The sequence below is a fragment of the Peromyscus eremicus genome, chromosome 8a, assembly GCF_949786415.1.
Source record: "Peromyscus eremicus chromosome 8a, PerEre_H2_v1, whole genome shotgun sequence".
Lineage (NCBI taxonomy): Eukaryota > Metazoa > Chordata > Mammalia > Rodentia > Cricetidae > Peromyscus > Peromyscus eremicus.
In genome coordinates, this window is record NC_081423.1 from 3157098 (window position 1) to 3183914 (window position 26817).

A 26817-nucleotide genomic window follows, 5' to 3' on the forward strand; every position below is an offset into this window, starting at 1 on the left:
AGATTTGTTTAAAAATTCTACTGTGTAAACCTTAACCTAAGAGGGGAGTTGGGAAAGCACATGCTCAGACTTCTGGGCTGTACACACCCCAGGCTCCAGACACAGGGCTGCAGCAGCTACAGAGAACTTTCCTGGGGTGGATGAAGATAGCTAACCAGGGCCCTCACTCCCTGGGGTCCCAGCTCAGGTTCTCTTCCCAGGTGCTCAGCAACACTATGGCTCCTGTGCAACCCAGTGTCACGTGTCCTCTGTCCCAATTCTTGCTGGGGATTCCCAATCCACCCCACCGATGAAAACAAAATAACCAAACAGAAAACCTCCATGTGGTCAAGTGGTCTCCCTGGCAGGAGTGGAGCTGAGCGGGTTGTAGGTGGTGGCTGGAACACGTGGTGAGCAGTGTCTACAAGGCGGGAGAACACGGCCCCAGTGAGAAGTGAACCCAAGCCTTGACACAGCATCCACTCCAGTCCTGCTACTGTGCTCTCTACCCTCCCCATCCACTGCCTACACTTTACTTCAGCAGCATAATGGAGACCACATGTGATAGCAATAGGGAGCTGAACTTTTTGGCACAGAAACATTAGCTAAAATATACAGTGCTACAGTTGTGCAAAGTTAGCATAGAACCAACCTAAACAGCAAACATTTAACACTAGCTTTAATGAAATAATGCACAATATTTTGAAGACTGTTCATTACAATAGACCTTGTTCACGAGGAGGCACCTGCCTTCTGGTCACAGCCCTCAGGCCAGGAGGCAGCTTTGGGTGGAATTGCCCCCAGTGAGAGTGTCGAGCATTAGGACTTATTGCCACGGGCGTGAGGCTGCTCCTCCTTGCAGGCCTCCCAGCCAGTGTAGCAGGGCAGGGGCAGGACATCACGGCTAGACTGTTTCTGGCTCATCCTGGTGGCTGAAGATCTAAGCCTCTGAGGCCTCAGCTGGGCACAGCTGGGTGGGTGTATGCAAGTGCAGGCTGCCAAAGAGATGGAGTCTGGTGGTAGACTTGGGAGACCAGGGCCCAGACTCTCCTTGGGGACCAGTTCTGTTTATACAACAGTGGTGTCTTACACAGACCGATGAAGCTGGAGTACTGGTACAGGAGCCAAGGCCTAGAACACTATGACCTGGGCCTCAGGACATGTGAACTGTTCCAAGAACGAAGTTTCAGTAGCCACGAGGAGGCCAAGGCCACAGTCAGGCTCAAGGTTGGGAAACAGTGTCCCAAAGAGCTGAGGCTGTGTCAGACCCACTGGGTGGCCATGGCTCTGCATTCTTCTCTGGACTTTGGGCCTCATATCTGGGGAGCATTGTGGGGACAACCTTCTATCACCTGACCCCACACTGCTCTGCCCAAGTTCCAGGGGGCTCACATGCTCTTGTGAGGAATGAGATGGGCAACCTGGAGCCGAGAGTAATTGCTAGGTTTCTGTGGGAACAGTGTGGGCAGGGCTGGAGTGTGGCTCACTGGAGAGCTATTGTCCAGTACTTGCAAGGCCCCAGTGTCAATCCCTACATGGGGAAAAAGGAGTGGGTAGGAGGCAGATATCAAGCAACCAAAGGGCCCCACACGGTCCCTAGAACCAAGTTCTTATATACACATTACGGCAAAGTTGGGCAAGTTTCCCATAATTAATCCTTGAAAACCAAGGCATTTTACTCTGGGTGCCTTTCTGCTTTCTTTTCTTTTTTCTTTTCCTTCTTTCCTTCCTTCCTCCCTTTCTCTGCTTTAACTGCAGGTGCTGAATGTGAAAGATTGTTCTATACGTTGTGTCTGCAGTGAGAGAGCCTCTTAGTGACGTGTGTTTGAACCAGGTACCCAAAGACCTGCTACTCAGGACTCTGGGCTGTGGGAGATGTGGGAGGGTGCAGGATCCTTTCTTTACAGAACATGACAGAATACAAAGTGTCTCCATGATGAGTACCCCAGCTCAGGAGGCAGACTTGGCCTACCAGGGTCTCACAGGGCCTTTCTGGCTACTAGGTCCAGTTCTCTGACCTACATTCTAGGTGTGGTGTTTGTGTGTGGAGAGCCTATGGCCTCTCAGGCAGACAAGAGAGGAACCATGTTGGGTTTCTAGGGCTGAGAAACTTCTTGGGTCCTCCCTTCCCAGCAGGCTGAAGATGGTTCCCTGCTTCCCCCAACTCCTGCTCCCAGCTGTAAGGGAGGTCGCGCGCACATGTGTGTGTGTGTGTGTGTGTGTGTGTGTGTGTGTGTGTGTGTGTGTTCTGCCTCATCTGTGCACAGCCCATCTGGCCCAAGGAATTGGAACTGTTCAGGCCTCTCTGTCTCCCTGTGCTCTGAAGTTCTCTCATCTTCTAGGGAACTTTCTCCAAGCTTTCCTTGGGCCAGGAAAACTCCTGCTCCCCCAGCCCACTTGGCAAGGTCCAGCTTTGAGCTGAGGCCCTTCTAGCCCACATTCAGGCATTTCCAGTTGCCTCCCCTAGGCAGATGCCACTGGAAGCTCCTTGGCAGGCAGAGATGTGCACACTGCTTGGTACATGGTCCCTTTTGCAAGCTCTTCCAAGCTATACCAAGACACCAAGGAGGTTTTGACCCGGGGAGAAGACCACTGAGGGTGGGTCCTGAGATGCAGAGGGACCCAGGCTTGGTGGCAGAGTCAGAGCTGCCGAGCGGCTGGCTCTTTTCCACTCCATGCCTGTGAGCCTTGGACTCTAGGATGGTACCCTGAGAGGAGAGCAAGAGGAGAGCTGGGGGACACAGCATTCTGCTCCCACTGAAACACGTTAGGGACAGTTTGTGCTAAACAACTTCAGGGGACAATCATTCTCGGCTCAGTTCTGGCACTGGGTCTGAGACTCCATAGGGCCGGCTTTCCACAGTAATGCCCAGAGCCAAATCTCCAGTGATCTGAGGTCACAACCACCATTTCTAGGACCAGGGATGTCCTCCTTGGGGTCTCCAGGCTGTCCTGGGCTGGGCTGGATGGTGGAACCTCTCAGGTCCATCCAGCTGCCCTTGCTGGAGCAGCCTCAGGTTTCCTGAATGGATGGTGCTTCCTGGAGCCAGCACCAGGAGGGAAGGCTAAGTTCTTCAAGGACCAGTCACTGCCAAAGCCTTTGTTAGGCCACTAGAGGACTATTCCTGGAGAAATCCCAGCCACAGCAGCCATGTGGCCGTGCTGCTTGGTGTCTAACTACCACAGGGGAAACAGGAAGGGGAGGAGTCATCTCCATCCACAGGCTGCAGCAGGCAGTTGCTTCAGGAGGAAATCCAAGAGTGTCAGTCACGCTGGTTCCCACATGGGCAAGCGTCATGGGTGGCATCTGAAGGATCCTTCTGCCCACGTGTTGTGCATCTCAACCAGGGGTCCCGGCACCCACTGACTTGCTGGCAGAACTGCAGGAGGTGACACCCAGCCTTGGCCACACTGGGGGGTAGTGACAGTGTCTCCATCTTGTCTGTCCAGTGAGCAATGCCCAGCAGGGACCCAACAACTGAAACTGACCAATTTAATTGGGTTGCGTGCGGCAGCAGGAAGAGTGTGTTCTCTGTGGGGACATGGTCATCCTGCCAAGGTGTCCAGAGCCAGCGGCCATGGCTAGGTTGAGCACAAAGTGGCTGGGGTCTGGGATTCCACTGAGGTCAGAGGTCACCACTCTGAGGCTCCACATTGCGCATCTCCCTGGGTTGGCCTCGGGACAGCTTAGGGAAGCGGGAGACTACTTTGGGTCTACTGTTCTTGTTCAGCGGTTCTCCAGGTGGAGTAATATCCCTGTAAGACAAGAGGAGACTGTTGAAGTAAGAGTTTACATGCAAATGACACAGGCAAGGACAGGAGTCACATGTGAGACCAGCAGAGGTCACACAGAGAAGAGAGTATCTGGCCAGCTCCAACTGGTCAGTGCAACTTGAAGAAACGAGACATTCATGTTGCTGTGTAAATTTCCCACTTTTTAAACAGCCTGGAAGCCCTACTCCCGTGGGCTGTGTCGGAGCTAGCTTTGAGGCACCATGAGGAACCTGCTTTGAGGCTGTAAGCCAGCTCACCAGCCAGGCATTCTTCCATGCTTCTCTCCATCTCACAGCGAAGCCTCATCACAGAGCCAAAGAGAAAATACCACTAAAATCCTAGCACTCAGGGTCATAACAGATGTGCAGCCAGATGTTCAACAGGGACCTCTGCTGGTGTTTATTCAAGAGGAGAGTCAAGGCATATGCCAGTGTTTGGTGACCAAGGCATGGCTCACAGCCCTGTGGGGGAAGCCACTGTGTGGCATGGCTGGGCCCAGAGCCCAGGCTGCAGGTGTGAGCACAGATGTGGTGCTCAATGGATGTTGAGCTCTAAGACTCTCAGCCACAGCTCAGGATGCCCCTGAGTACCCCATGGAAAGAGGAAAGTACGTGGGATACAGTGTCAAAGCTTTGGTTTTTTTTCTTCTCCAGTCCAATGGAGTCTCACTGACACGAGTCATCAAACATCTACCCAGCAGAACAGCCCACAGTGACTGTGGTCAGCAGTCACACAACCGGAGCCACTGACCTGGACAAATGGCTGGCTACCACTTAGAGCAAAGTGGGCGAGGATGCCCTACTATGTCCTGCCCTGGTGGACTGCATGCTCTGTCCTCTTCAGCTGCACCTCTACAAGCAGGGGCAAGAGCCTCTTCCCATCAAGCTCTGTAGATGAGGAGGGGGCAGAGGCCATGGAGGGTATGTACAAGGTGGGGGCATGTTGAGATGAGGACGCGGTCAAAACGAAGGTGGTGTCAGCTCCAACTCTTCCTGGCAGAGGGGTGGCAAAGGAGAGTAAGAAAACTCTGGCCAATAGTGAGAGAGGATTTTATGCGGACAGTAGACAGGGTACCAAGTAGGTGTGGGAAGGGTGAGAAGGGGACCCCACTTCAGGAGAATCTAAAGCTACTACAGGTGTAGTGCCTGCTTGCCATCCTAGCACCCCTACTGTGCAGTATATCCATTCGGGGCTGGAAAACAAGACAATCAAGACAGTGTCTTGGAAACATGGCTACTTGTCCTAATTGCAGCCTCAGATGGGGGACTCATAGTGATGTCACTTCTCATAATACTAATGCTGATGCTGAGCCCAGTACCCCAGTCCCAGAAGGTTTCAACGTTACCTCAACCTGTAGTCCTGAAGTCTAGGAGCAAATCCATTCACCTAACATCACCCCTGAGTTCACTACAGCCTGAGCTCTGGGCACATGCCCTGGGCCCAACCACTCCACATAGCAGGCCAGGGTCGCTTAAAATGCCACCTGACCTTGTGTGTCCTGGGAACTTGTGTAGCCAGCCCCCTCACCCTCTGCTGGCACTTCCCTTGGTTCCTCAAGTGGTACCCCAAGGCTGACTCAGGGCAGTGCCGGCAGTGTCTGCGGCCTCAGTCTGAACAGCCCCTCAGCCTCCTTCAGAACACATGTGCCACCAGGCCTGGAGGATTTCTTGTTTAGTATGCTAGCACACAGCTTTACTGGGGCATGACTGCCCCAGTCACCTCCCTATTGGTTGTATTGGCATGGTATTGGCTAAGGTGAGCAGCTGTAACAGACTGAGTGACCTGCAGAGCAGCAACCACATCAACCAAGCCCCGCCTCCAGCCTGCTCTCCAGAGAGGCTGATGTGCCTCATGGGTGCAGCCTGCGGAAGTGGAGCCTGGCAGCAGGTCTCTACCCACCAGCTGGGAAAGGGGTGCAAGAGGGAAACCCTAAAGTCCATATATTATTCTACTGCCAGTGAAGGAAGAGGGCCTCCTTCTAGAAGAGAGATTCAGCTACTGCCCTGAGCTGTCTCACTCAGACCTGAGAGACCCTGTAAGCAGGAGGGCAAAACACTCCCAGGACAACAGCCTGCATCACACAGGAGGCAGCTGAGCGGACACACTTGGGGTCTGACCCCAGCACCAGGGTCTGCTCTGGGCTCACAAGAACAGCCCTTCTCAGCTCAGATGCGCTCCGGAATCACCAGACTCCAAACACAGTGCTCAAGCCGAGCTGCAAGCTCAAGCCTTTAAAGCTTGCTGGAGAACCCAGGGCAGAGGGACTGCAGCCTGGGGGCACTGGAGACACAGAGGCCAGCTGAGACCAATTCAACTCATCACTGAGGCTAAGGGGGCTTTTTGGTAGGCTGGCACACCGTCTGGACTTTGAGGAGAGGGGGCAGGCACAGTCATGCTTTCCAGTGCTCTCCTAGCAGCTGCACGCCACGGACTCTTCACTCCAGACTAGGCCTCACCCAAGAACAAGGCTCACTGGGGCTGGAAGCCAGGTGCTCTGCAGCCTCCACCCGGAAGTCAGTGCTCAGAGGAGCAAACTCCTTCAAAGCAAGGCTGCTGCACTCTGTCCGCACCGTTCACCTCAGGTAATTTCCACCTAAATGTAGGCAGGACTTGAGAGCCTCCTTCCCAGGCTCCCTCCCAGATCAAAAACAAGAGCGTTCAGAAAGAACATGGCGGCCCATAAAAAGATCTTTACACCTTCCTTAGAAGAAGAGGAAGGAAATGTGGCCTAAGAGATGGCTTCCTCTCTCTTTACTATCTCAGCTCTTCAGCCTCAAGGTACTTCTTTCACTATTCCCTGGAACAGGTAACACAGAAAGTGGAGCAAATTTAAACAGAAAATCGTAGAGTTAGTAAATGGTACACGTGTGTCCCCTGCCCCGTGTCTGGAGAGCAGCCCATTTTGTTCTGAGCGGTATCTTTCTTGAACTACCTACTGCATAGTGCATGTGTGCATTCGTGCATGCATGCATGTGTATGTGTGTGTGCACGTGTGTGTGACTTACACAGTTTTACTTGTTAATTATACAAATGGAAAAGATGCACGGTGCTGCTACCTCCTGCTTCTCATGCCAATGGTACAATGTTGAGCTTCTCCTGCTGCTTCATAGAGATCAGCCCCAACATTCTGAAACAAGGCCTGGCAACAGTCAGGCCCTTGTGTCTGTGGCTCTGGAGGGGCTGTTGCCTGGGTGCTGCTGCATCCTAGCAGGACAGATGCTGTGGATGGTGTGTGGATTAGTAGGACCGTGGTGATTAGCTTGTGGCACTTTCCTGGACTCTGCTTTAATTTTTCTTTTCCTTGTGGTCCTGGGGATGAGCCCCGGGCTTTGTGCACACTGAGCAAGTGCCCTCCACTGAGCTACACCTCAGCCTTCTAATGTAAACTTCTAGGTTTTGATCTCATTGTTCAGCCACAACCTAGGGAGGAAGCATGACCTGCTGTCCCAAACACAAGGATGTGAACTTTTCTCCTTAATGGGCACCTGACTACAAATGAACTACAGTTACCTGCCTGTCACTGACATGAGGGCCAGGCCCTGGGTCTGCCATGAGCAACATTATTCCCTTTCCAGACATGCACGTGTGTCAGGGGACTATGAAGATGAGGAGCACAGGCTTCAGGGCCTGGCTCTGGGTTCAAACTGTTCTCTAGCTAGGTACAAAGACCTAAATAGACTCAAGGAGCCTGGCACATGCTGATAGGACAACATGAACATGAGGAGGAAGTACTATGAACAGATCAGAGCCTCATGCAAGACTTCCCACCTGCTGTTCCCACAATACCACCCCAGTCAACTTAAAGCCACTGTCCTGCTGGCCACCCCTGCAGGTGTGGCCACATGGTCCCTGTTCCCCCGCAGCCTGACCCACTTCCCTTGTTCCTGTCACACACACCCATACTTGTCCCTCCTGAATGGCCTGGGCTGGCTTCTTGGACAGCACAGTTAATCATTTTTGTTCCCAGATGACCTAGCAAATCTGGAGAGTAGGGCTGTCCTCAATGGTTTCCTTGATCATGAAGCCTTAGAAAGTGCTAGAGAAACACCTGCCGCTCTAATGGACACTGGTGGTTCCAGCAGCAGTGGAAACTTGGTCTGTCTTCACCTGCTCTCCTCTCCAGGCCCAGCTGGAGGGTAAGGGTCATCACGGGTGTGCTTGAGAGTCTGGACCATGTCCTCCTGCCCCAGAAGGACCCGCAGTGCTCTGTGCTTTGACCTTGACCACAACAGGTTCCTTCTGAGTTGGCACCAAATGGGTCCCTCAATTGTTTCTTCCATGATGGGGCTCCGGGAGAGTGACTGTGAACAGCCTAAGGGGAAGCTGCCTATGGGGAGATCCATCAAAAGTACCAGAGGTCCAAAAGAGAGACACCAACTACAGCTGACCCCCCAACACCAGTGCTCTTCCAGAGAGCATAGTCTTGGAAGGTAGAGAGGACTTTCTAGGAGTCATGGAAGGGAAGCAGGGAAGATGCATTCCAGAGCAGGGAACTAACCCATGGTCACTGAGACACAGGCCACCATGAACTTCCAACATGATTATGTTCTGTCATGATTACAGGGGTACTATCTCCAACAGGTGTCCCCAGACATCATTAGAACTGTGCAGGGGCATGAGGCCCACCTCCTTCTTGGGGGCAGTGAGGACAGATTGACATCAGGTGTCCAGGATGACTCTGAGACCTTGCTTCTGTGGCAATACACCGACCCCTGCCCTTCATCTTGTGGAATCACTGGGTATTTATTACCCTTCCCTAGGCTACACATGGAAGACCAAGGCCACAGAGCATACAAATAGGTTCTTACAAACTACAGGGCTTTTTTTTTTTTTTTGAGACAAGGTCTCACTATGTAGCCCTAGCTATCCCAAACTCACTATGTAGATCAGGCTGGCTCCAAACTCACAGCTCTACCTGCCTCTACTTTCTGAGTCCATGTGTCATCACACCCAGCACCAACTGCCTTTGGAAGGCAGCTCTGCTTTCATTCTGCACCTGTCTGTGCTGAGCAACAGGCAGCAGAGTTAACACTCAAGCAGTGTCTGCACACCATGGACACGTGGCCCATCCTACCCTCTTCTAGGCCAAGGGTATAGAGATTAGTCACCTGCTTGCTTTTACAACCTATCTCAGACCCCCAAGAAGGTGTCTCAAAGTCTTCAGCCACTTTTCTAATCCTACAGCCATCTTGGATCCCAGGAGCAGCAGAGCCACATCCTATGGTGGGATCCCACAAGCAGGAGCAATCGTTTCATGAGAACTGGACTTCCTTGGGGCCACCATTGTAGAACCAGAACCAAGTAGTGATCAACACACCACACCTTGCCTAGGACTGCTTAACAATGCAGCACCCCTCCTGTGCCCAGGCTTAAACCCAGAGTTCCCATCAGTATCCCAGCAGCCGCCAATGCTTACGAATGGCAATTTTGATTAAAATCATTTCTTGCCTTTTAATCATTACTTTTTTTTTCTTCCTTTGAAGTGAGTGGCCAGGCCTCATATCTTCAAACACCCAGAGCAGGGGCTCTGGTTATAAACTGGGACAGCAGTGGATCAGTACCTCATCTGATCTACCGGTGCATGCAGGATATGGCACAAGGTCAGAGCACTTGCCTAATGTGTACAATGCCCATTTCCAGCACGGAAAAACCAAAACAGAACTAGAGCGGCAGCAAAAAGTCCCTACCTCCTGGCCATGATTGCCCAGCTCAGCCACCCAGGGCCATCCTTGACAGCAGCTGTTCCTTGGCACATCCTGCCAGGGCCGCGACTCCTATGTCCCCACCCACAGGTGGCTACACTTGTGATGAAGCCTCTGAGACCTTGAAGTTATAAAGGCAGAAAACAGCTCGAGGGACGACTTCCATTTGTGACGACACCTAATTGATTGATGTGACCACTGGTTTCACAGGTCAAGGTTACAGCCCTGAAAATCAGGATGCTGGGGACCAGCTTGGGCTGCAGACAGCTGGACAAAGATAACAGGGTGGGGAGCAGTTGCCTGGGCTTGTGGCTGTACCAGCCCATCTAATACGCCACTCTTCCAGTATCTAAACACTCCGAGCTGCACCTGCTTGGCAGGCATAGACAGCATCATCCAGAGCCTACTTTTAGCATCAGAGTGCCACTCACTCGGAGAGCAGGCAATACCATACCCCTCCCAGATGGCAGGCACACAACTGGGCACCTGCCTGCCCATGTGGCAGCATCTATTCTCACTGGCAGGGAGTCAGGGAAGCTCTAGACTGGAAGATCCTATGAACATTATGACTTCCCTTGCTGTACCTTCTCCCTCAGCTTCCAGACCCCATCACTTGGGAGTCTTCCCACCCCATACCTCCTGCATGGGTTCCTCTTCACCTGCTGACATCTCCCAAGTGCAACCACAAGTCCTCTCTTCCAAGTCAATGACTTCTGCATGGACAGCTCCTCAGTACATGCCTCCTGCAGGCATCTGTCCTTGGGTCCTGGGTGCACCACCTGGCCTAATCTGCAAGAATGTTCAAGGGCTTCACAAAGCCCATCTCTTGCTCCTGAGTGTCTCCAAGTCACCACGTATTTACTAAATGGCAACTCCGTGCTTCTAATTCCACACTCCCTCATCCACACCCAGACCTTCAGTGCTGCATTCTAAACACACTAGGGGCTGACAGCTGTCCCCCCCATACCTTTCCATAGTCACCCTCCTTTACCCTTCATGTTCAAACTCCTCCCCCAGTGTTCCCCATCTCATTCCCTAGACCACAAGGTTTTCTAGAATCTACTGTCCTTGCACTGGCACCTCCTCTTACCAAGCTGGCATTTCTGCTGTTTTGAGAAGGTTGAACACTCTGGGCCTTAGGGCCTTTGCACCTGTAGTTCACTCTGCCAGGATCTATCCCTGAGGTATATAATCCATCTCTCACTACCTTTGAGGTCTTCTCCAACCACAACATTAACACATTCCCACCAGGTCTGTTCCCACTGTTGTGTGAAGTAATCACCAGCTGGTGTGCATAACACCCCCTGGACTACTCAACGTCTGTGTCCCCAACCAAAGGCAGGACTTGAGTTGCTCTAGAACTGTCAGCAACTGCCTGGAATACATCATGCATATACTCCACACTTGGGCAGTGCTCCTGGCTGGACTGGGTTACTACATTGACAGATCCCAGGTAAGCTAACTGAGCTTGGTCTTCCTTTGAGTGCTGGGACTAATTTGAACCCTTTCCTTTTTTAGCAGAGAAAGTAGCTGCTTAAACATCTCTAATTTTCTTGTCATGTTTTGTTCATTTTTTTAGTCAAAACAACAGTTTGAATCACAGCAGTCCTGTGATAATGGGAAATAAAGATTTCCCTCTTGTTCATGGTAATTGTTTATAATTATCAATAGATCAATCTAGTATTCATGTTCCCTTCATGGTGTCCTTCTTGGGTTGAACATAGGATGGAATGGTAACATGGTTTTCATGACTAGAGCACCTACTACGTGCCTCCTACACTCATGGCACCAACCCTATCATCCCACCGTACAGTCATGCTACATCTCCATGTCACAGCAAGTGCAGCCCAGAGACAGACTGAGGACTTGAACCCAGCACGGCCTCACTGTTTCCCACTGAGACGTAGGGGGTTGGCCTTCCAAATCATAGTCCTGAAGGAGGTCCACATCAGCCCTCCACTGTCAAACAGTAACTAGACCAGATTGCCCAGTGACTCAGCTTGTCCCTGGGGTTCAGGCCCCTCTTAGAAGTGACTTGTGCCAGAGAAGGTTCCCTCTCCCACTTGGGTGGTCCAGCAGTGATGGATGGTCTGGAAGCCACGAGAGGCAATAAGGAGCCCTGGCTGGGTACCTGAGGGCTCCCTCCCTGCTCACCACAGTCCACATGGGTGAGAACCTCAGGCCATCATTCAGAGGCTGCCCCTCCATGGACTGTAACTGCCCCTTTCCCACCCGACACTCCCATGTCCTGACTCCATTTCATTCTTTAATGGCAGGGAGGGGCTCCCCAGGACCAGGACCTGGGCCATGAGTCTTACAGCCATAAAGCCTAGGCTGCAGCCGTCTGTGTAAACTCAGTCAACTCCCCCCTCCCCCGTTTTCCTGTCCCTTTGGAGGGGAGAGTGGAGGAAATGAGCCATTGTTGGTAATCCCCAGAGCTCCTGGGAGAGTCAGTGGAGGCCACCTCATCACGGCTGAGTGACAAAGTCAAGGTAACTGACTACTGTCTATTTCTATGGCATTTCCATGGCACACCATTTCCATATGGAAGTTCAATCAAGGCCCCTATGTGAAACTCGGCCTCTTGGGTAGGAGGGAAAGCAAGTGACTAAAGGTGACCAGAAGGTCCCACGGCCCTCCCTTCCCTGTCAGTTCTTTCCAGCAGGCTGCTGCCTCATGACTCCCAGCTGAGTCTCAGGAGGTACCATCAAAACCCCTGGCCTCCAAGGCATCAGCCTCTTTCCATCACCAGCTTAGAGTTCTGCAGCGGGAACAGCCTGGACCGCTGACTTAGCTATCTATCAGTTGCAGCCCGAGCCTGCCCGTTACTGCGGCTGACCTTGCCACTCAGGCTGGAGGCCCCTCTGTGGAGTGTTGAGACACGTTTTCCTCTGCTGAGGACAGTGTCTCTGTCATGGATGGCAATCCAGGTTGTGTGGGCATTCTGTATATGCCAGGAGGTTCCACAGGAGGAGCAGTGCAGTTCAAGGGGGTCCCAAGTTCCTCATACAACCTGTGAGAAATGATCCCTGGACCCCAGGTCCCCAGTGTGAGGGCATGTTATCCCACTCCTCTCACTACACCCCTGCTCAACCTGTGAGCTAGTGTGAGCTGACCACCCCCCTGCCACTTTGCCCTAGATGTGACCCAGTGAAAGCCATCTGGGGCCCCACCAAGAGACCAGCCAATCCAGGGGCTCCTGGTCTGTCATCTGAAGCGGGAGCAGTATTAGGGCTTTGGGCCACTGAGGCCTATGGTTGGTGTTTTCTACACCGCAGTAACAAGGCAGGAGAAACTGGTGGTCAATGACATAACCACTTCCGTGGTCACCCTAGGCAGCATATTTTAAAGTTTAAAGGGACGGCCATATGACTGTCTAGCCCACGGAGAGGAGAGCTGTTATCAGAACGGGTGGCACTGTGATGGGATGAGTCCGTCAGCTTCTGTGTGCCATAAGCACACCTCTGCTATTACAGGGATTTTGTCACTTTTTTAAAAAACTAACCCTAAATTGGATGGAGGGTATTGTGCCAAAAATAACCTAATCTTTTTGCCTTTTCCCTTTCTCAAAACTGAATTTTCTGAGGCTCCAATGTTTAAAAATAAAAGCCATGAAGTAGGGCAGGCAACTGGAGTAATATCTGTGCTGCCAACTTGTATCCTTTGGGGACTAAAGTGAGACTTTGAACACAAAAGCGAACCCGTGACTGCAGTCTGAACAGTACCCCTGTCAAGGCACACCCTCTCAAGCCTGGGAGGTCTTTGTGACTAGCTCCATTTTACAGGTAAGGACACTGAGGCAGAGAGCCAGGCCAGAGGCTATGAAGATCTAGCATGTGACCACAGGTCTGTGTGGCCCCGTCTTGCACTTTCTGCATGAACATGGCTGCAATGGGATGTGGCGGGAACTCTGCCCCCACAGTTTGGCTTTTCCACCATAAGGAGAGCTGCCCACTGTGCTGACCCTCTCACTCAGAACAGAAGGCCTCCCCTCTGCTGCTGGGGCTCTGGGCTCAGCCATGAGGGGGTGTGATGTGAACACCATCACAGCAGAGGCCTTTCAGATCACAATACAGGATATGGCTGTGGCTTGGACACACATGGAGACACACATGTGGGTCTAGTGAACACTCTTGTTGTGTCCTACCATCTCAGATGCCACACTCTGCCCTGTTTCTAAGGAGCCTGGAAATTATCTGCACACACTCCCACTAGTGACACCAGCCATTGTCACCACTGCCATTCCTGAACTTCCTGGGCAGCCCAGCCTCAGCATGCCAACTGCCAGCACTGCCCGCAGAAGGGGAAACAGAGGCACAAAGCCTGTAAAGGGGCAAACCAGCAGGTTAGTGACGAGGACATCGCCTTGGGTCATACCCAGCCTGCAGCCCCCCATCACCACAGATGCCTCTACTGAGCCCTTGGGAGGAGAAGTTCCCAAAAGGCTTGTGCAGCAGCACCAGTGCTTCCTGCTGAATCAGTAGGTGCCCAACCTGCCTCCCCAGAGCAGCCCTGTCACAGCACGTCCCCAAGTGTGAACAAGAGGAGTCCAAACCGCCCTGCTCTTCCTCCGCAGGCAGATCGCCAGCTTCCATGTTCCAGAGCCATTTAGCACACCCTGGGCATCTTAGACAAACAAGGGGCATGAAAGGGCTGTGGCTCCCAAGCAAGCCAGCTGGGAACGGCAGGCCGGGTCCAGTGTGGAGCAGACATTGGAGGCCGTGCCCCATACGGATACCAGAACCCCGAGCTCCTTGTTGCATTTTCCTCAGCCCCATTTTCAAGCCCTTTCTGAAACCTGCACTTCAAGTGAGTCCCAAAGTGGGGGCTTGGGTAGAACTTGAAGGGGCTGCAGTAGGCACAGCTTGAGCCCAGGGAGCCTCCACAGGAAATGGAGAGCAGCCACATGCCCTCAGCGGACTTTACTCTGACTCACTTGGCAGTGGAGAACTGGTAAGGAAGCAGCTCCTGCCCCCAGCCCCCACATCCCAGCTGCACACTGGCTGGGCTACTTCACTCCCAGGCTCACTTTTCTCACCTGGAGAAGGAATAGCAACACAGACCCCAAAGGGGACAAGTGGGTCTCAATGACTCCATGAAGCCCAACCTGGTTCGGGGCATCTGGCAGGGCAAAGAGCACATAGTTTTCAACACTGTCTCACTCCTGACCATGGAGCCCAGGGGTCTGCAGACAGCTGTACAAGATCCAAGGAGTCTACTCCTCAGCCTGCTCAGAGCCTCTCAAAATGGTATGACTACCTCCTAGGGCACACCAAAGTCATGCTTCTAGAACATACTTCGTACAGCTCCTGCCCTGTGACTCAGCCTATGCAAATGAGCGCATTAGCGTTCATTGCACTCTCGCAAGCATGCCCCTTTGTTCACCACCGCGCTCAGCATCTGCAAATGGACAAACGGGAAGAAGGAAAAAGAGAAAAGGAGAGAACCACAAGTCCATCCTTCAACCCAGTGGTACAGGAGGGCGGGTGCAAGGCTTACAACCTCGGGCTTTGCCCAGTGCCTCTTGGCTAAACCGAGATCCAAGGACAGAGGTGGCCTCCTACCCCAGGCCAGACCTGGGCGAATAATGGAGACAGGGATGCTGTGGAAGGTCAGAGTCCAGCAAAGCAAGGCACGATCCTTTCACCCCAAATGCCACTGCAGTTACACTTATTTTTAAACCCTCTCCACTCTTGGCCTCGTAGCTTGTGCTGGGGAGACATCTTGAACAGCTCGGCAGTGATGAGGATTGTGGAACCTAGAAGGCTCTTGGCAATCTGCCACAGCAACTTAGGATAGAAGGTTCTGAGTTGCACGTGCCAGTAACCCCTTTGGAGACAAAAGGCCTCAATGTGGGCTCAAGTGGGCCCTGCCAGAGACAAGGCAGCCCACTGCGACCCTGGGTGAAACTTAATTGCTTTCTGGAAGACCATGAATTTCTCATTTCAGCAGAAACTATATTTAACAACATTTGGAGTAAAAAACGGCAGTGGGTGGGGGAGAAGCAGGGACCACACTTCTGCTGAACCTCCACATGGGGGTCTGTGCTGTGACCCACTTCACTGTCTCTCCAGCTGTCCCTCCCAGGGGCATGGCAGCTTCCAAGGGATGAGTTACTCTGCAAAGAAATGTTTTAATAACATGTTAAATGACAGCCTAGCAAATCACTGAAGCCATGTGATGTGCTGCCCAGTTCCTCAGAAAACTCTTGAAGTTCATTAGTGGTACCAACTTCTCCCCAGGGACCTGAGTAAACCTCCACGGCAGATCGCATTCCTTGGAATCCATCCTTCTCAAAAGTGCTGGGACACTGGAGCAACAGCTAGGGAGCCTGCATGGGACTGACCTAGGCCCTCTGCATGTGGGTGACAGTCATATAGCTTGGTCTGTTTGTAGGTCCCCTAGCAGAGGGATCAGGACCTGTCCCTGGCGCATGAGCTGGCTTTGTGGAACTTATTCCCCATGATGGATGCCTTGCCCAGCCTTGATGCAGGAGGAGGAGCTTGGTCCTGATACACCATGCTGTGTTGACTCCCATGGAAGGCTTGCCCCTTTCTGAATGGAGGAGTGGATGGGGGGAGGGGTAGGTGGAAGGGGGCAGGGGGAAGAGAGGAGGGAGGGGAAATTGTGGTTGGTATGTAAAATAAATGAAAAAATTTAATAAAAAAAGAAAAAAGTACTGGGAGAACATAGCCAATGTGGGGCTCCTCAGAGTGGACAGCAAGGGCTGCCATCTTTCTGCTCCCTCAGTGTGGGGCTCCTCAGAGTGGACAGAAAGGGCTGCCATCTTTCTGCTCCCTATCTGGTGTGTGCAGGGCAGTCTGCCACCCTCCCCATGTGTCACACTGGTACAGAGTCCGAAATGAAGAAGAAATGCCCACTTTCCATCGTCCCACTTTATGCCTCAGAGCTGCTTCAGGCATTTTCCAGGAAGGGAACAGAGTCCAAAAGTAGGGAAAGGTACATTCAACTTGCTGATTCTCCACTCTCAGATCTGTGGGGATGTCGGGCTGCTTAAAAACCATGCTCTCACTGCCAAACGTAAGGGACATTGACAACTGCAGAGTGTGTGTGGCATCAGGCACTGTCCAACACCAGATCCAATACTGTGTAACCTGAGGACTTAAAGGCATATTCTGGAGGGAATTCACCAGCCAGTTCTTCTCAGGGGCTCTGATCTGCCCTGTTCCCTGTCCTATCTCCAGGCAGGGTCCGCTACTAGAATAGGAAGTAAACACAGAGACTGGCTCACAGAACAGACAGGCAGGCACATGGCATAAACAAATGCAGAATGAGTGACAGAAGTATGGTGACATTATCTCAAGTCCATCACCTATGCAGAAGGGTTCTGGGAAGAGCGGCCATGATCCAGGGCCACACCTTTGAATCTGCAGAACTAGGCAGGTCCCATGAGTGTGTTACACAGTGAGTGAGCATGTGATACCAAGAGCAGGTGAGAAACAAACCAGCCAGAGAATGATGTGTGTGGCAGGGATAGCATTAGGAGACAACAGGATCTGGGGGTTCAGAGTCACCAATAGCTAAAGCCGAGTGTTGTATGGTGGGAAACAGGGCAAGATCAAGCTTATGTTCAAGAGAAACTTGGAATTTCAATGTTTTAATCTGATGACATTCAATTGCTTTATAGTAGCAACTACTTCACTTAAAAACAAATGAGAAAACACCATTGTCTGGTCACATCAGAAACAGAGGAATGTCGTCCACAGGATGTAAGTTTCCCAACTGAATCCCCAAACCTAGGTGAGGGTACCATTCTGCCCAGGCTCCACAAGTGCTAGGAGGGGCCCTGAGATCACTTATGCCTCCTCTCTGGCTGCACTTTGCTTTTCCATGTTATAAAACAGTCTACATATGTAATCATATGGCTATAATCTAACTGGTAGGAAACCTTGTGGGGTCGGTATTTTAATGGCACCTCATACAATTCCCCCAGTAGAAGGAGCATAGCACCCATCCATTGAGAGCCTAGGAGAGAGTGAGATAAGACAGGTATAGCATGAGGCTGGCCCATATAACTGTGACTCTGTCTTAGGAAATGCATCCCTGGACATTCACTCACGAGACAGGACTTTTCAGATCAGTGTCTGAAAGAACCAAGGGACAGCTGCAGAGATTTATTAACAATAATGCTTTGAGGGTTTATTTCTTAAATTGAGAAATGTATGGGTGTATGCATGTGTGTGTGTGCATATATATTTGTATGTGTCTGTGCATTTGTGGGTGTTTGTGTGTGTGTATATATATGTGTGTATGTGTGCATACTTGTCTATGTATCTGTGTATATGTGTATACTTGTCTATATCTCTGTGTATGTATACATGTGTATACTTGTCTGTGTATCTGTGTCTCTAACTGGGACTCTCTAGCTAGGAACTTCATCAGGGATGCTGGTCTCATATGAGCAACACAGACAGAAAACATAATGGGGACCTTTGCTAGTAAGGGCAAGACTTGGCTGCAGATCACCTCTCTGAACACAAAATGAGAACTCCTGCAGCTTTCACCCTGCAATCTCACCTTGCCCACAAAAGACAAGAGATGTGGCTTAGTTTGCAATGTCAAGGAGAGCCAAAGAAACATGGCTATTTAGTGCTGCCCAGAGTCTAGCCTGGTGTTTGGTCAAACTTCTACTTCCCAATCTCCTGCGAAAATTCCCTTGGTTCTTTAAGCTCACATACTGGACCCTGTGCTCCATGTGCTCATCAGGAATAGACAATTTCCCTCTCAGCACCGAGGAACACAAACAGCTGAGCCTGCATCCCATGCTGCACACAGCACTCCAGCTGTCACAGTTCAGCAGCCTCACAGGCCAGCATGTGGGAATCAACACGGGTATCCTTCAAGGGCCATCCTTCTCTCAGCTTCCTGCCATCAGTCCTCTTGGGGCTTGCCTGATAACTCTTTTTATAACTGACAATAAAGCCCAAATTCCTGGGACTCATAGGGAATGGTTAATTCCCAACACACACCTGGGCTGGAGCTGTCTGTGAGAGATGAGCTAGTGTTCTTCATGATGGGATGTGGCCTTCCCCAAGTGTGGACACCCAAGCCCTGGCACTACTAATATATGGATAATGGGAAAACATGGTGTCCCAACTCATGTCTTTTAAACAGGGAAAAGGCGTCTTTCAACACACAGCACAATAGACTTCTGTCTTTTCACAAAACCTTGAGACAACCAGAACCCGTGAGCAACCCTCTCAGCTACAACAAAAGGACCTCTGCAAGGCAGAAAGCAGCCCCGTGTCTGTCTGGTCAGAAGCTCAACCTGGAAATTCTGGCACATCCCACAGACAGAGTGGAAATCAGCCTGTTTCTGTTGTAGCATCACTGTGGGAGTGAACACCCCCAGATGTCTTTCTGCAGACTGTTTTAAAGAGCCCCAGTGGAAGGAAACTAATTTTGTCCCAGCAAATTATACAGACTCAGACAAGGGCTTCTCAAATGAGATTCTCAAACCTACCTGTGGGGACCCAGGGGCTTTTTCCTATGGCTTTTCACACCTGGGACTTCCATGAGAGACTATTACAAATAATATAATTACCTTCAACAGTACCTGGAGATCATGAAAATCATAGGGCTTCATGATCTTGGTCGCCTTAACTGCAAGGACATAAACACCCCAGACAAGGCTGACACTTGGAGCAGAGGGACTGGTCACTGACAAGGCACCACCTCAAGCACTGCCCAAACACACATGGCCTAGCAGTGGCCCCGAGAAGTGAGTGCAAGGGAAGCAGAGCTCGGGTGGTGTCCAGGAGCATTCCCCCATGACAGGTACTCACACAAAGAAGGGCACCAGCTGCACCAGGGTCTCCTTCTTGGGGTTGGCAGCAAACTCAGGAACCACCTGGATGACCTTGTTCATGACGCTGCGGAGGTAACTCTGGAGCTGCTTTCGTCGCTCCTCCACGAACTTGGCATCCTAGGAACACAGACGAATGTGTGCACTCAGCATGCTGTGTCATAAGCATCCTAGGAACACAGACGAATGTGTGCACTCAGTATGCTGTGTCATAAGCATCCTAGGAACACAGACGAATGTGTGCACTCAGTATGCTGTGTCATAAGCATCCTAGGAACACAGACGAATGTGTGCACTCAGTATGCTGTGTCATAAGCATCCTAGGAACACAGACGAATGTGTGCACTCAGCATGCTGTGTCATAAGCATCCTAGGAACACAGACGAATGTGTGCACTCAGCATGCTGTGTCATAAACTCAGAGGGGATCTTGTCCAACATGTACTTATCAGGCAACAACTGCCAGAGGGGCTGGAGTACAGCTCAGTGGTGGAGCACTTGCAAGGCACTGGGTTCCATCACTGCTGTGCACAACTGGTCTCCAAGGCTTTGCATGTGCTGTGGAAATGACACCTGGGATGATATTTTTAATAAGCATAGTAGAGGCATGTCCAATACCTGTGTATAGTGTGGTCCCACAAATGAGTGAGTGAATCACTAGGTGTGGGTGTCACCTCTTGGTGCCACAATATCCTAAGTGTGGTACCACAGACCGAGGACAGAACAGTGACACAATCATTGCAGTGCCTCTGTTGGAGTTCACAGGCCACTGGAGGTGGCACAGTGACCACACAGGTATGCATGGTTATTGGTCACACTGCCATCCTCTGGAGTACATGCTTAATTTGTCTTCACAGGTTTTCAAGATATGAATCTGTCGCTGATCACAAAAGGTTCTATGAACCAAAAAATTTACCATCTCCTCAAAATGTGGCTAAAGCTGTGCGGCACGGCCGGAGGCAGGCACAGCGTCCCAGTCAGACAGCCGCCCCCTAGGTGTGCACTCCGGGGCCCCCGCACTCCTCGGCCACTCCTCCTTCCTGCGTCTGTCTGGCCCTGGCAGGCAGGACTACAGCATGGAGAGCAGCTGAACCACTGCAGACCCTGCGCTTGGACCTGTGTGACATCTGATGCCTTACCTTTACATTCCCCGGGTACTGAGCGACGTGGTGTGTGCGTGAACATCCTTGATGGCCCTCTGTGCAGGCCTGAGTTTAAATTTTTACTACCTTTTCAAATTTGTGTGTGCATGTACACGTGCGTATGCCACAGTGTGTGTGTGGCAGAGTTGATTTTCTCCTTCCGTCATATGGTCCAACTCAGGCTGATGACACTCAGTTGTGTTACTGCAGTTTTTCTGAGACTATAGCTTTACAGAGCCCTGTGTGTTCTCTGGCTAGTCTCCTTCAGGAACCGTGTGGGAGGAAGAGCCAGGGAGAATCTGCCGGCAGGGCTTCCCCTGGCCTCTTGTCCAAAGCCGTGCTATAAGTTGCCCCAGTGCAACTCCAGTTACAACCAGCACTGCCCCAGGCCAGTGGCCAAAACCTCCACAGCCTGGCAGGGTCAAGCTGGAACCACTTGGCCTGTGCCCACCGAGTCTGGATGCTGGATTCTGCTCCTTGGTCCCCACACATTAACACATCATTAAATGATTAGATGTTCATTCCTGAGGGGGTGGATGGGCCTGGTGGACCTACTCAGGCCTGCGTTTTAATTTGCATAAGAAATTTCAAAGGCCAGCTTGAAAGGCTCTACAGCAAGAGGATGAGAAAGGTGCTGTCAACCCTGAAGGGGCTGTGGAGGGTTCCGGGTTTGGACAGGAGGTCAGAGATGGTCCTTTGTGGTGCTATGCTGAGCCACAGAGCCGAAGGATGCTGCAGGCTGCAGGAATATATCATAAGAACTCAGCTGGTTATGGCAAAGTCACTACCTGGAGGGATCAGGGAATTCCTCCAGAGGAAGCCAAATCCTAAGGAGTTTTTGGTGTTACTTGGCTTGTTATATCTCAGCTGTCTTCTGTTATGAAAATCATGTGTGCCTTCATAGTTTTTCCAATTGACTTCCCCCTAAGAAGGACTAACAGTGTAGACTGATCACTCTCTGGACATACACATTCCAGGTATTTGGAGAACAGCCTCAGGAAAGGCTTTCTCTGGGATCAGATTATCTCCCTTAGCCACTTTCAGGGACTACAAGAAACACCACCCAGGTGGGCGCCCAACTTCCGAGGACTAACAGTGATAACAGCCCACATGCAAGTCTCCTGACTTACAGTAAATTCCACAAGGAGACACTGCCTAGGAGAGGTGAACGTTAAGTAATAGCTTTACACAATTTAGCTCGGACCCTCCCTTTATATACCGGGACTTCCAGGGCACAAGACAGAGAAGGGAAAAGAGAATGGAAGAACTAGATGGGTAAGAACTTGATAGGAACAAACTGGAAGAACTAGATGGGTAAGAACTTGAGAGGAACAAACTGAGATGGGGAAGAACTAGATTGAAGGGCTAGAAGACAGTACTAGAGGAACGAGATGGAAGACGAGGAAGAGCCAGATGAGGAAGAGCCAGATGAGAGAGAAGGAGATGGGAGAGGAGCTGATAGGGGAAAGAACTAGATAGATGAGAATCTAGAAGGGACAGAACTAGATGAAGGAATTAAGATAGAACCTAGAGAGGACAGTAGATAAATATAGAGAGAAATCAGGCAAGAAAGGAGCTAGACATGAGAGCAGAATAGAAGCTGTGTAGAGAACCATCACAGAATAATAAAGTGTATGAACTAAGGAGTTTCGTGTACATAGATTCATTTCTTTTCATCAAAGATTAATTATCAGCTGGTTGTAGATTCTTCCCAGACCCTGAGAGGGGACTATCGAGGGGCTGGACCCCCATAGTCACCGATAGAAGGAAGGCAAGTACCCCAAGAGGAAGCCAGAGGACATGCCCCCAGCAGTCTAGCTAGCCCATGTGTCACCTGAATAATGTCTCCTTTCATCCAGGTCCCACAAGCTGTGACATGACAGATGGGGGGTCTCACCTGGAAGAACCCCCAGTTCTTTCCTAGCACCCAATCATATTGAGAGCCAATACCTGGGAACCTACTCTGTCTTCATTAAAGTGACTCCAACTGAGTAGCAACCATTGTCTAAGTGCTTGAGTGTGTGCGTGCGTGCGCGTGTGCATGTGTGTGTTTACATGTATATAGAGACCAGGGGAAAACCTTGGGTGCCATTCCTCCAGAGGTACCATCCACCTTATTCGAGACAGAATTTCTTACCTAGAGCTCCCTAAGTAGGCTGGTTAGCTGGCCAGTGCCTCCCAGTGAGCAGAGCATGCATGCACCATCATGCCCAGTCTTTTTGTTTGTTTGTTGTTGTTTTAAGGAAGTGAGCCAAGCTAAGGTTCCCCCCCACACACTTTTATTTGGTTTTTTAATGTTTTAATTGAACTCAGACCTCAACCTTGCATGATAAATGTTTTCCAGAATGCACTAACTCCCCAGTGAGCAAGTCTTCCCTGTGCCCCATGCCCCCAGGAGCTGCATCCTTATGTCATAACCACGGCTGACAGGTCTGGATGGGAAGAACCAGCCTAAGGCCTAAACTCAATGGCAGCTGAACAGAGATGCAGGTCTTCAAGGAGCAACTTCAGACCCTTAACTCAACACAACCTCCAACCTTCAGAAGTAAACTCTCCTGGCCATCTCTCCCTGACAGTCACCTGTATTCAGTTCACAGAAATCCTGCTTCCTCCCTGGCCTTAGCAGAAGCCACGGTGTATGCACAGTGGAATGCCTATCACCACAGTACCCAGGCAGGCTGCCTGGCTTTTGACCTTGAGCTCCGAACAAGTACCAAAAGCTTTTCTGGTCCTCAGCCTGAATCTCCATTCACCATGTGGACACAGGCACAGGATAGACTGCTCACCAGCAACGTAGGGAGGCCATGTGCGCCTCTCTGTAAACAGTGATGGTTTTACTTTATTATGAAAAAATGGCAAGTTCTCAATAACTCTTCTAATGAAACTGAACCATCTCCCACAGTTGCTTCGTCACCTTGGCCTTTTCACCAGGTGGTGTGTGATGCTACGGGATTAAAGCCAGGGCCTCGTGCATGCTAGGAAAGTGTTCCACCTCTGAGATGCATCCCTGGCCTGCACTAACAGAGCTGTAGCTGGGTGTGGCAGTGCACTCCTGCAATCCCAACACTTGGGAGGTGGAAGCACAAGGATTAGGAGTTCAAGGCTAACCTTGGCTATGAAGCAAGTTTGAGGCGTGCCTGTGCTACATGAGACTCTATGTCAAAAACAGGACAATAAAATAAAATAAATAATAAACAGTTATACCCACTTGATACTTCATTCTTAAATACTTAATATATAAATCTAGAAAATTAGGACATGTTTCTATTTAACCAAACACCATTACTACCTCCAACAAAGAGAATACTCATGGGTTGGTATTACCGAACAGCGTTATCTGTAGTGCTGAAGTCTGTTTTCTCAAAAGAGCCTACCGCTTCTGGGGCTTTCTTGTTTCAGATTTTGTCTTGAAACAGGTTCATACTTGTATCCCAGGCTGGCCTTGAGTTTGTGACCCTCTTCCAGGGTGACAGGTGTGCACCACCATACCTGACTGCTCTTGCAATGTGGATCGAGGTGTCAAGACCAGACATCAGCTGGAACTGTCCAGCAGGCTGAAGGGGGCAGTGTGGATGGGTGGTCAGACCTAACGACAGAGTCCATGGACAAGGCTTGACCCACAGGCATGTTTTACATGGACTGAACAGTGTTTGAAAAGATTAAAGCAGATTTCTTAAAAACAGATCCCTGGCTTCTCTTTCAAACCCAGCAGCCCCACTGCCTTGCCTTCACACCTGCTGGCCTTCATTGGGGTTTCCCCCTCCCACACCCCACTACATATTTCACACAGGTTGAGCCTCATCTGTCTAGTTCATCCTTCATCACAAATCCTCACACAGTGCCCAAGGATACAGGGGCCTTGGGAAAAACACATCAGTTGAAATAACAAATGTAGGAAATACATCAGGAAGGCAAGACTGGTGGCCAGAGAGAGCTTCATGGAGGTCAAGGTCCACAAGAAAGCACACAGATCCCAAGAATGGGGGGTTGGAGAAGGCCAGGTTGGTCTGGAAACAAGCCCTTGGTTCTAAGGGCTGCTGGACAAGAGGATAGAGGACAAAAGACCAGTATGTCAGTGAGCTAGTCTTTCAGGGTACCTGGGGTGGCATCACAGGCACATAAAGCCAGCCCCTTAAAGGTCAAAGAAACTGGTGAGTTCTGATTGGGCTCCTGGGGTAGCAGCCAACTTGCAGATTAAAAGTGATGAGGCTGGATGAGCCACCACTGCCAGACTTCTGCTAAATGGCTTGCTTTTAGCCCTGATCCCCAGGCAACTTTATTTATTAACACACAAATAAAATCACATTTCAGCACAAATAAAATATCACCATATACATGCTTGGGGTCCACCCCCCCCAATTCTCAAGGTAGCTCTGACATGGTCGTCTCCTATAGGGAAAGCACCCCCCCCCCCCCAGCAGTGCCGTCCCCAAGGACAGAAGTCCTGCGCTTACTTCCCTTGCTCTCTCACGCTCTTACTAAGCACAACACGGCATCTTCTAGATTAGGAGGTCCGGCCTGCCAGGAGCAACAGACGGGCCAGTCCCCGGTGAGAGGCAGCGGTTTCAGTCAGCAGATCCAAAGCAGGGCACTGGCTAGAGAATGTCAGAACCTTCAAAGAGCCTCTCTGAGCTGGCCTCCTGTGCCCATTCTAGTGCTCACCATGGTGAACACTGGCACTTGTAGTAGAATATCATTTTAAGGTGTGTTACTTTTGTTTATGTTGCATTTGTTTAACTCTGCGAAGCTGTGTTGCTGTGCCTGTGTAAAACACCCGATGGTCTAATAAAGAACTGGCCAATAGCAAGGCAGGAGAAAGGATAGGCGGGACTGGCAGGCAGAAAGTATAAATAGAGGAGAAATCTGGGAAGAGGGATCTAAGATCTAGGAGCCAGAAAAGGAGGAGGACTCCAGGGGCCAGCCACACAGCTACACAGCAAGCCACAGAGTAAGAGTAAGATTTACAGAAGTTAGAGAAAGGGAAAAGTCCAGAGGCAAAAGGTAGACGGGATAAGTTAAGATAAGGAAAGCTGGCTAGAAACTAAGCCAAGCTAAGGCTGGGCATTCCTAATTAATAATAAGCCTCTGTGTGTGACTTATTTGGGAGCTGGGTGGTGGGCCCCCCAAAAAAGAGTAAAAAACAGACAATAAGGCACTAGCTCACTTAGCCATCTCTGCCTCCTGAGCACAAAGGAAGCCAAGACCTCCCAGCATGCCTTGCATCAGACCCGAGCCATGGGCAAGTTATGGCCAACACAAGGTGACAGGACTGAGGCCTCATGAGAAGGTCTTCATGGATCCTGGGGAGAAGGCCCATTACTACAGGTGGTGACCTAAGGCCCCCCATGTTATATACCACACCTATGGTTCACATCTAGAGAGCATGGTGCTGGGATTTGAGACCAGCTACGGAAGTCTACAACCTTCACTCCCAATCTCCTGGAAATATGTGCAAAGATATTTACTTAAAGGAGAATGAAAATCAGCACAGCTAAAGACAGCAAGCCCAGCACATGCCCAGCGGGGAACTGACAGAATCCTTTCCACAGTGAAACACCGCCATCTCACAGGGAAGATGCAGAGGTGCCTGAGACAGGGTAACAAACCCACACCCTTTCCACAGCGGAACACTCCATCTGACAGGGAGGATGCAGAGGTGCCTGAGACACAACAACAAACCTACACCCTTGCAGCTGGTCTTCATGGAGCTGGAATTTGAACCTGTCTCCTGACACTCCTAAAGAGAGGTCAAGGGTTCTACTGAAGACCTACAGCCAGCTGCACCATCTCCTGCACTACAGTTTCTCACATCACATACATGGAAATGGATCACTAGGCTGGAACATCCTAATCAGGTTCTGATGGTCCCTGGGAAAATGCTGCCTGGGAGAGCAAGAAAAAGATTTGAGAGGACACCATGGTCTCCAAAAGCCCCTTCGTATATCCTTTGAAGGAAAAACTAGAGGCTTGGTGCTTGGCCAGACAGTCCACCCCAGCCCTACTCTTCCTCCCAAATTCAGAGTAGACAGATCACAGCCCTGGGGCTGGGCAACGCAAGGACAGATAGTCAGCAACGAGTTTGGACACACAAGGCAGCTCTCCCAAAGGGTCAGTGGCATGTGCTAACTGTGAAGAATGGCCACCACAAACAGTAGGAAAAGCGCATCTGTTCCAGGATGGGCAGCAGAAATCCAACTGCATGGCTGCTGCACGCACCCCATGTCATGCTTCTCATGGTGCTGCTAACACCAGAAGCAGCAGCCTCCCCTGGAATCTCACTCTGCCCAGCACTACTCAACAGACCTGTTACCTCAACACACCTCTGTGATGGCTTTGGGAAGAAGGTCTTGGGATCCCTGTATTGCAGAGGAAGACACTGAGGCTCTGGGGGATTA

The 26817-nt window shown here is 50.9% G+C and overlaps 1 protein-coding gene across 1 annotated transcript in view; it reads right to left on the reverse strand.

The window, feature by feature from the left end:
• Window positions 1-3458: 3458 nt before the first annotated feature.
• Snx29 (sorting nexin 29) overlaps window positions 3459-26817 on the reverse strand; it is a 477564-nt gene continuing 454205 nt past the window's right edge. Inside the window, exons 20-21 of the mRNA XM_059269973.1 lie at window positions 19262-19401; window positions 3459-3735 (exon numbers count right to left, since the gene is read on the reverse strand). Of these exons, the coding sequence (XP_059125956.1) occupies window positions 3606-3735; window positions 19262-19401 (270 nt within the window). The 3' untranslated portion in view covers window positions 3459-3605. The remainder of the gene's footprint in view (window positions 3736-19261; window positions 19402-26817) is intronic.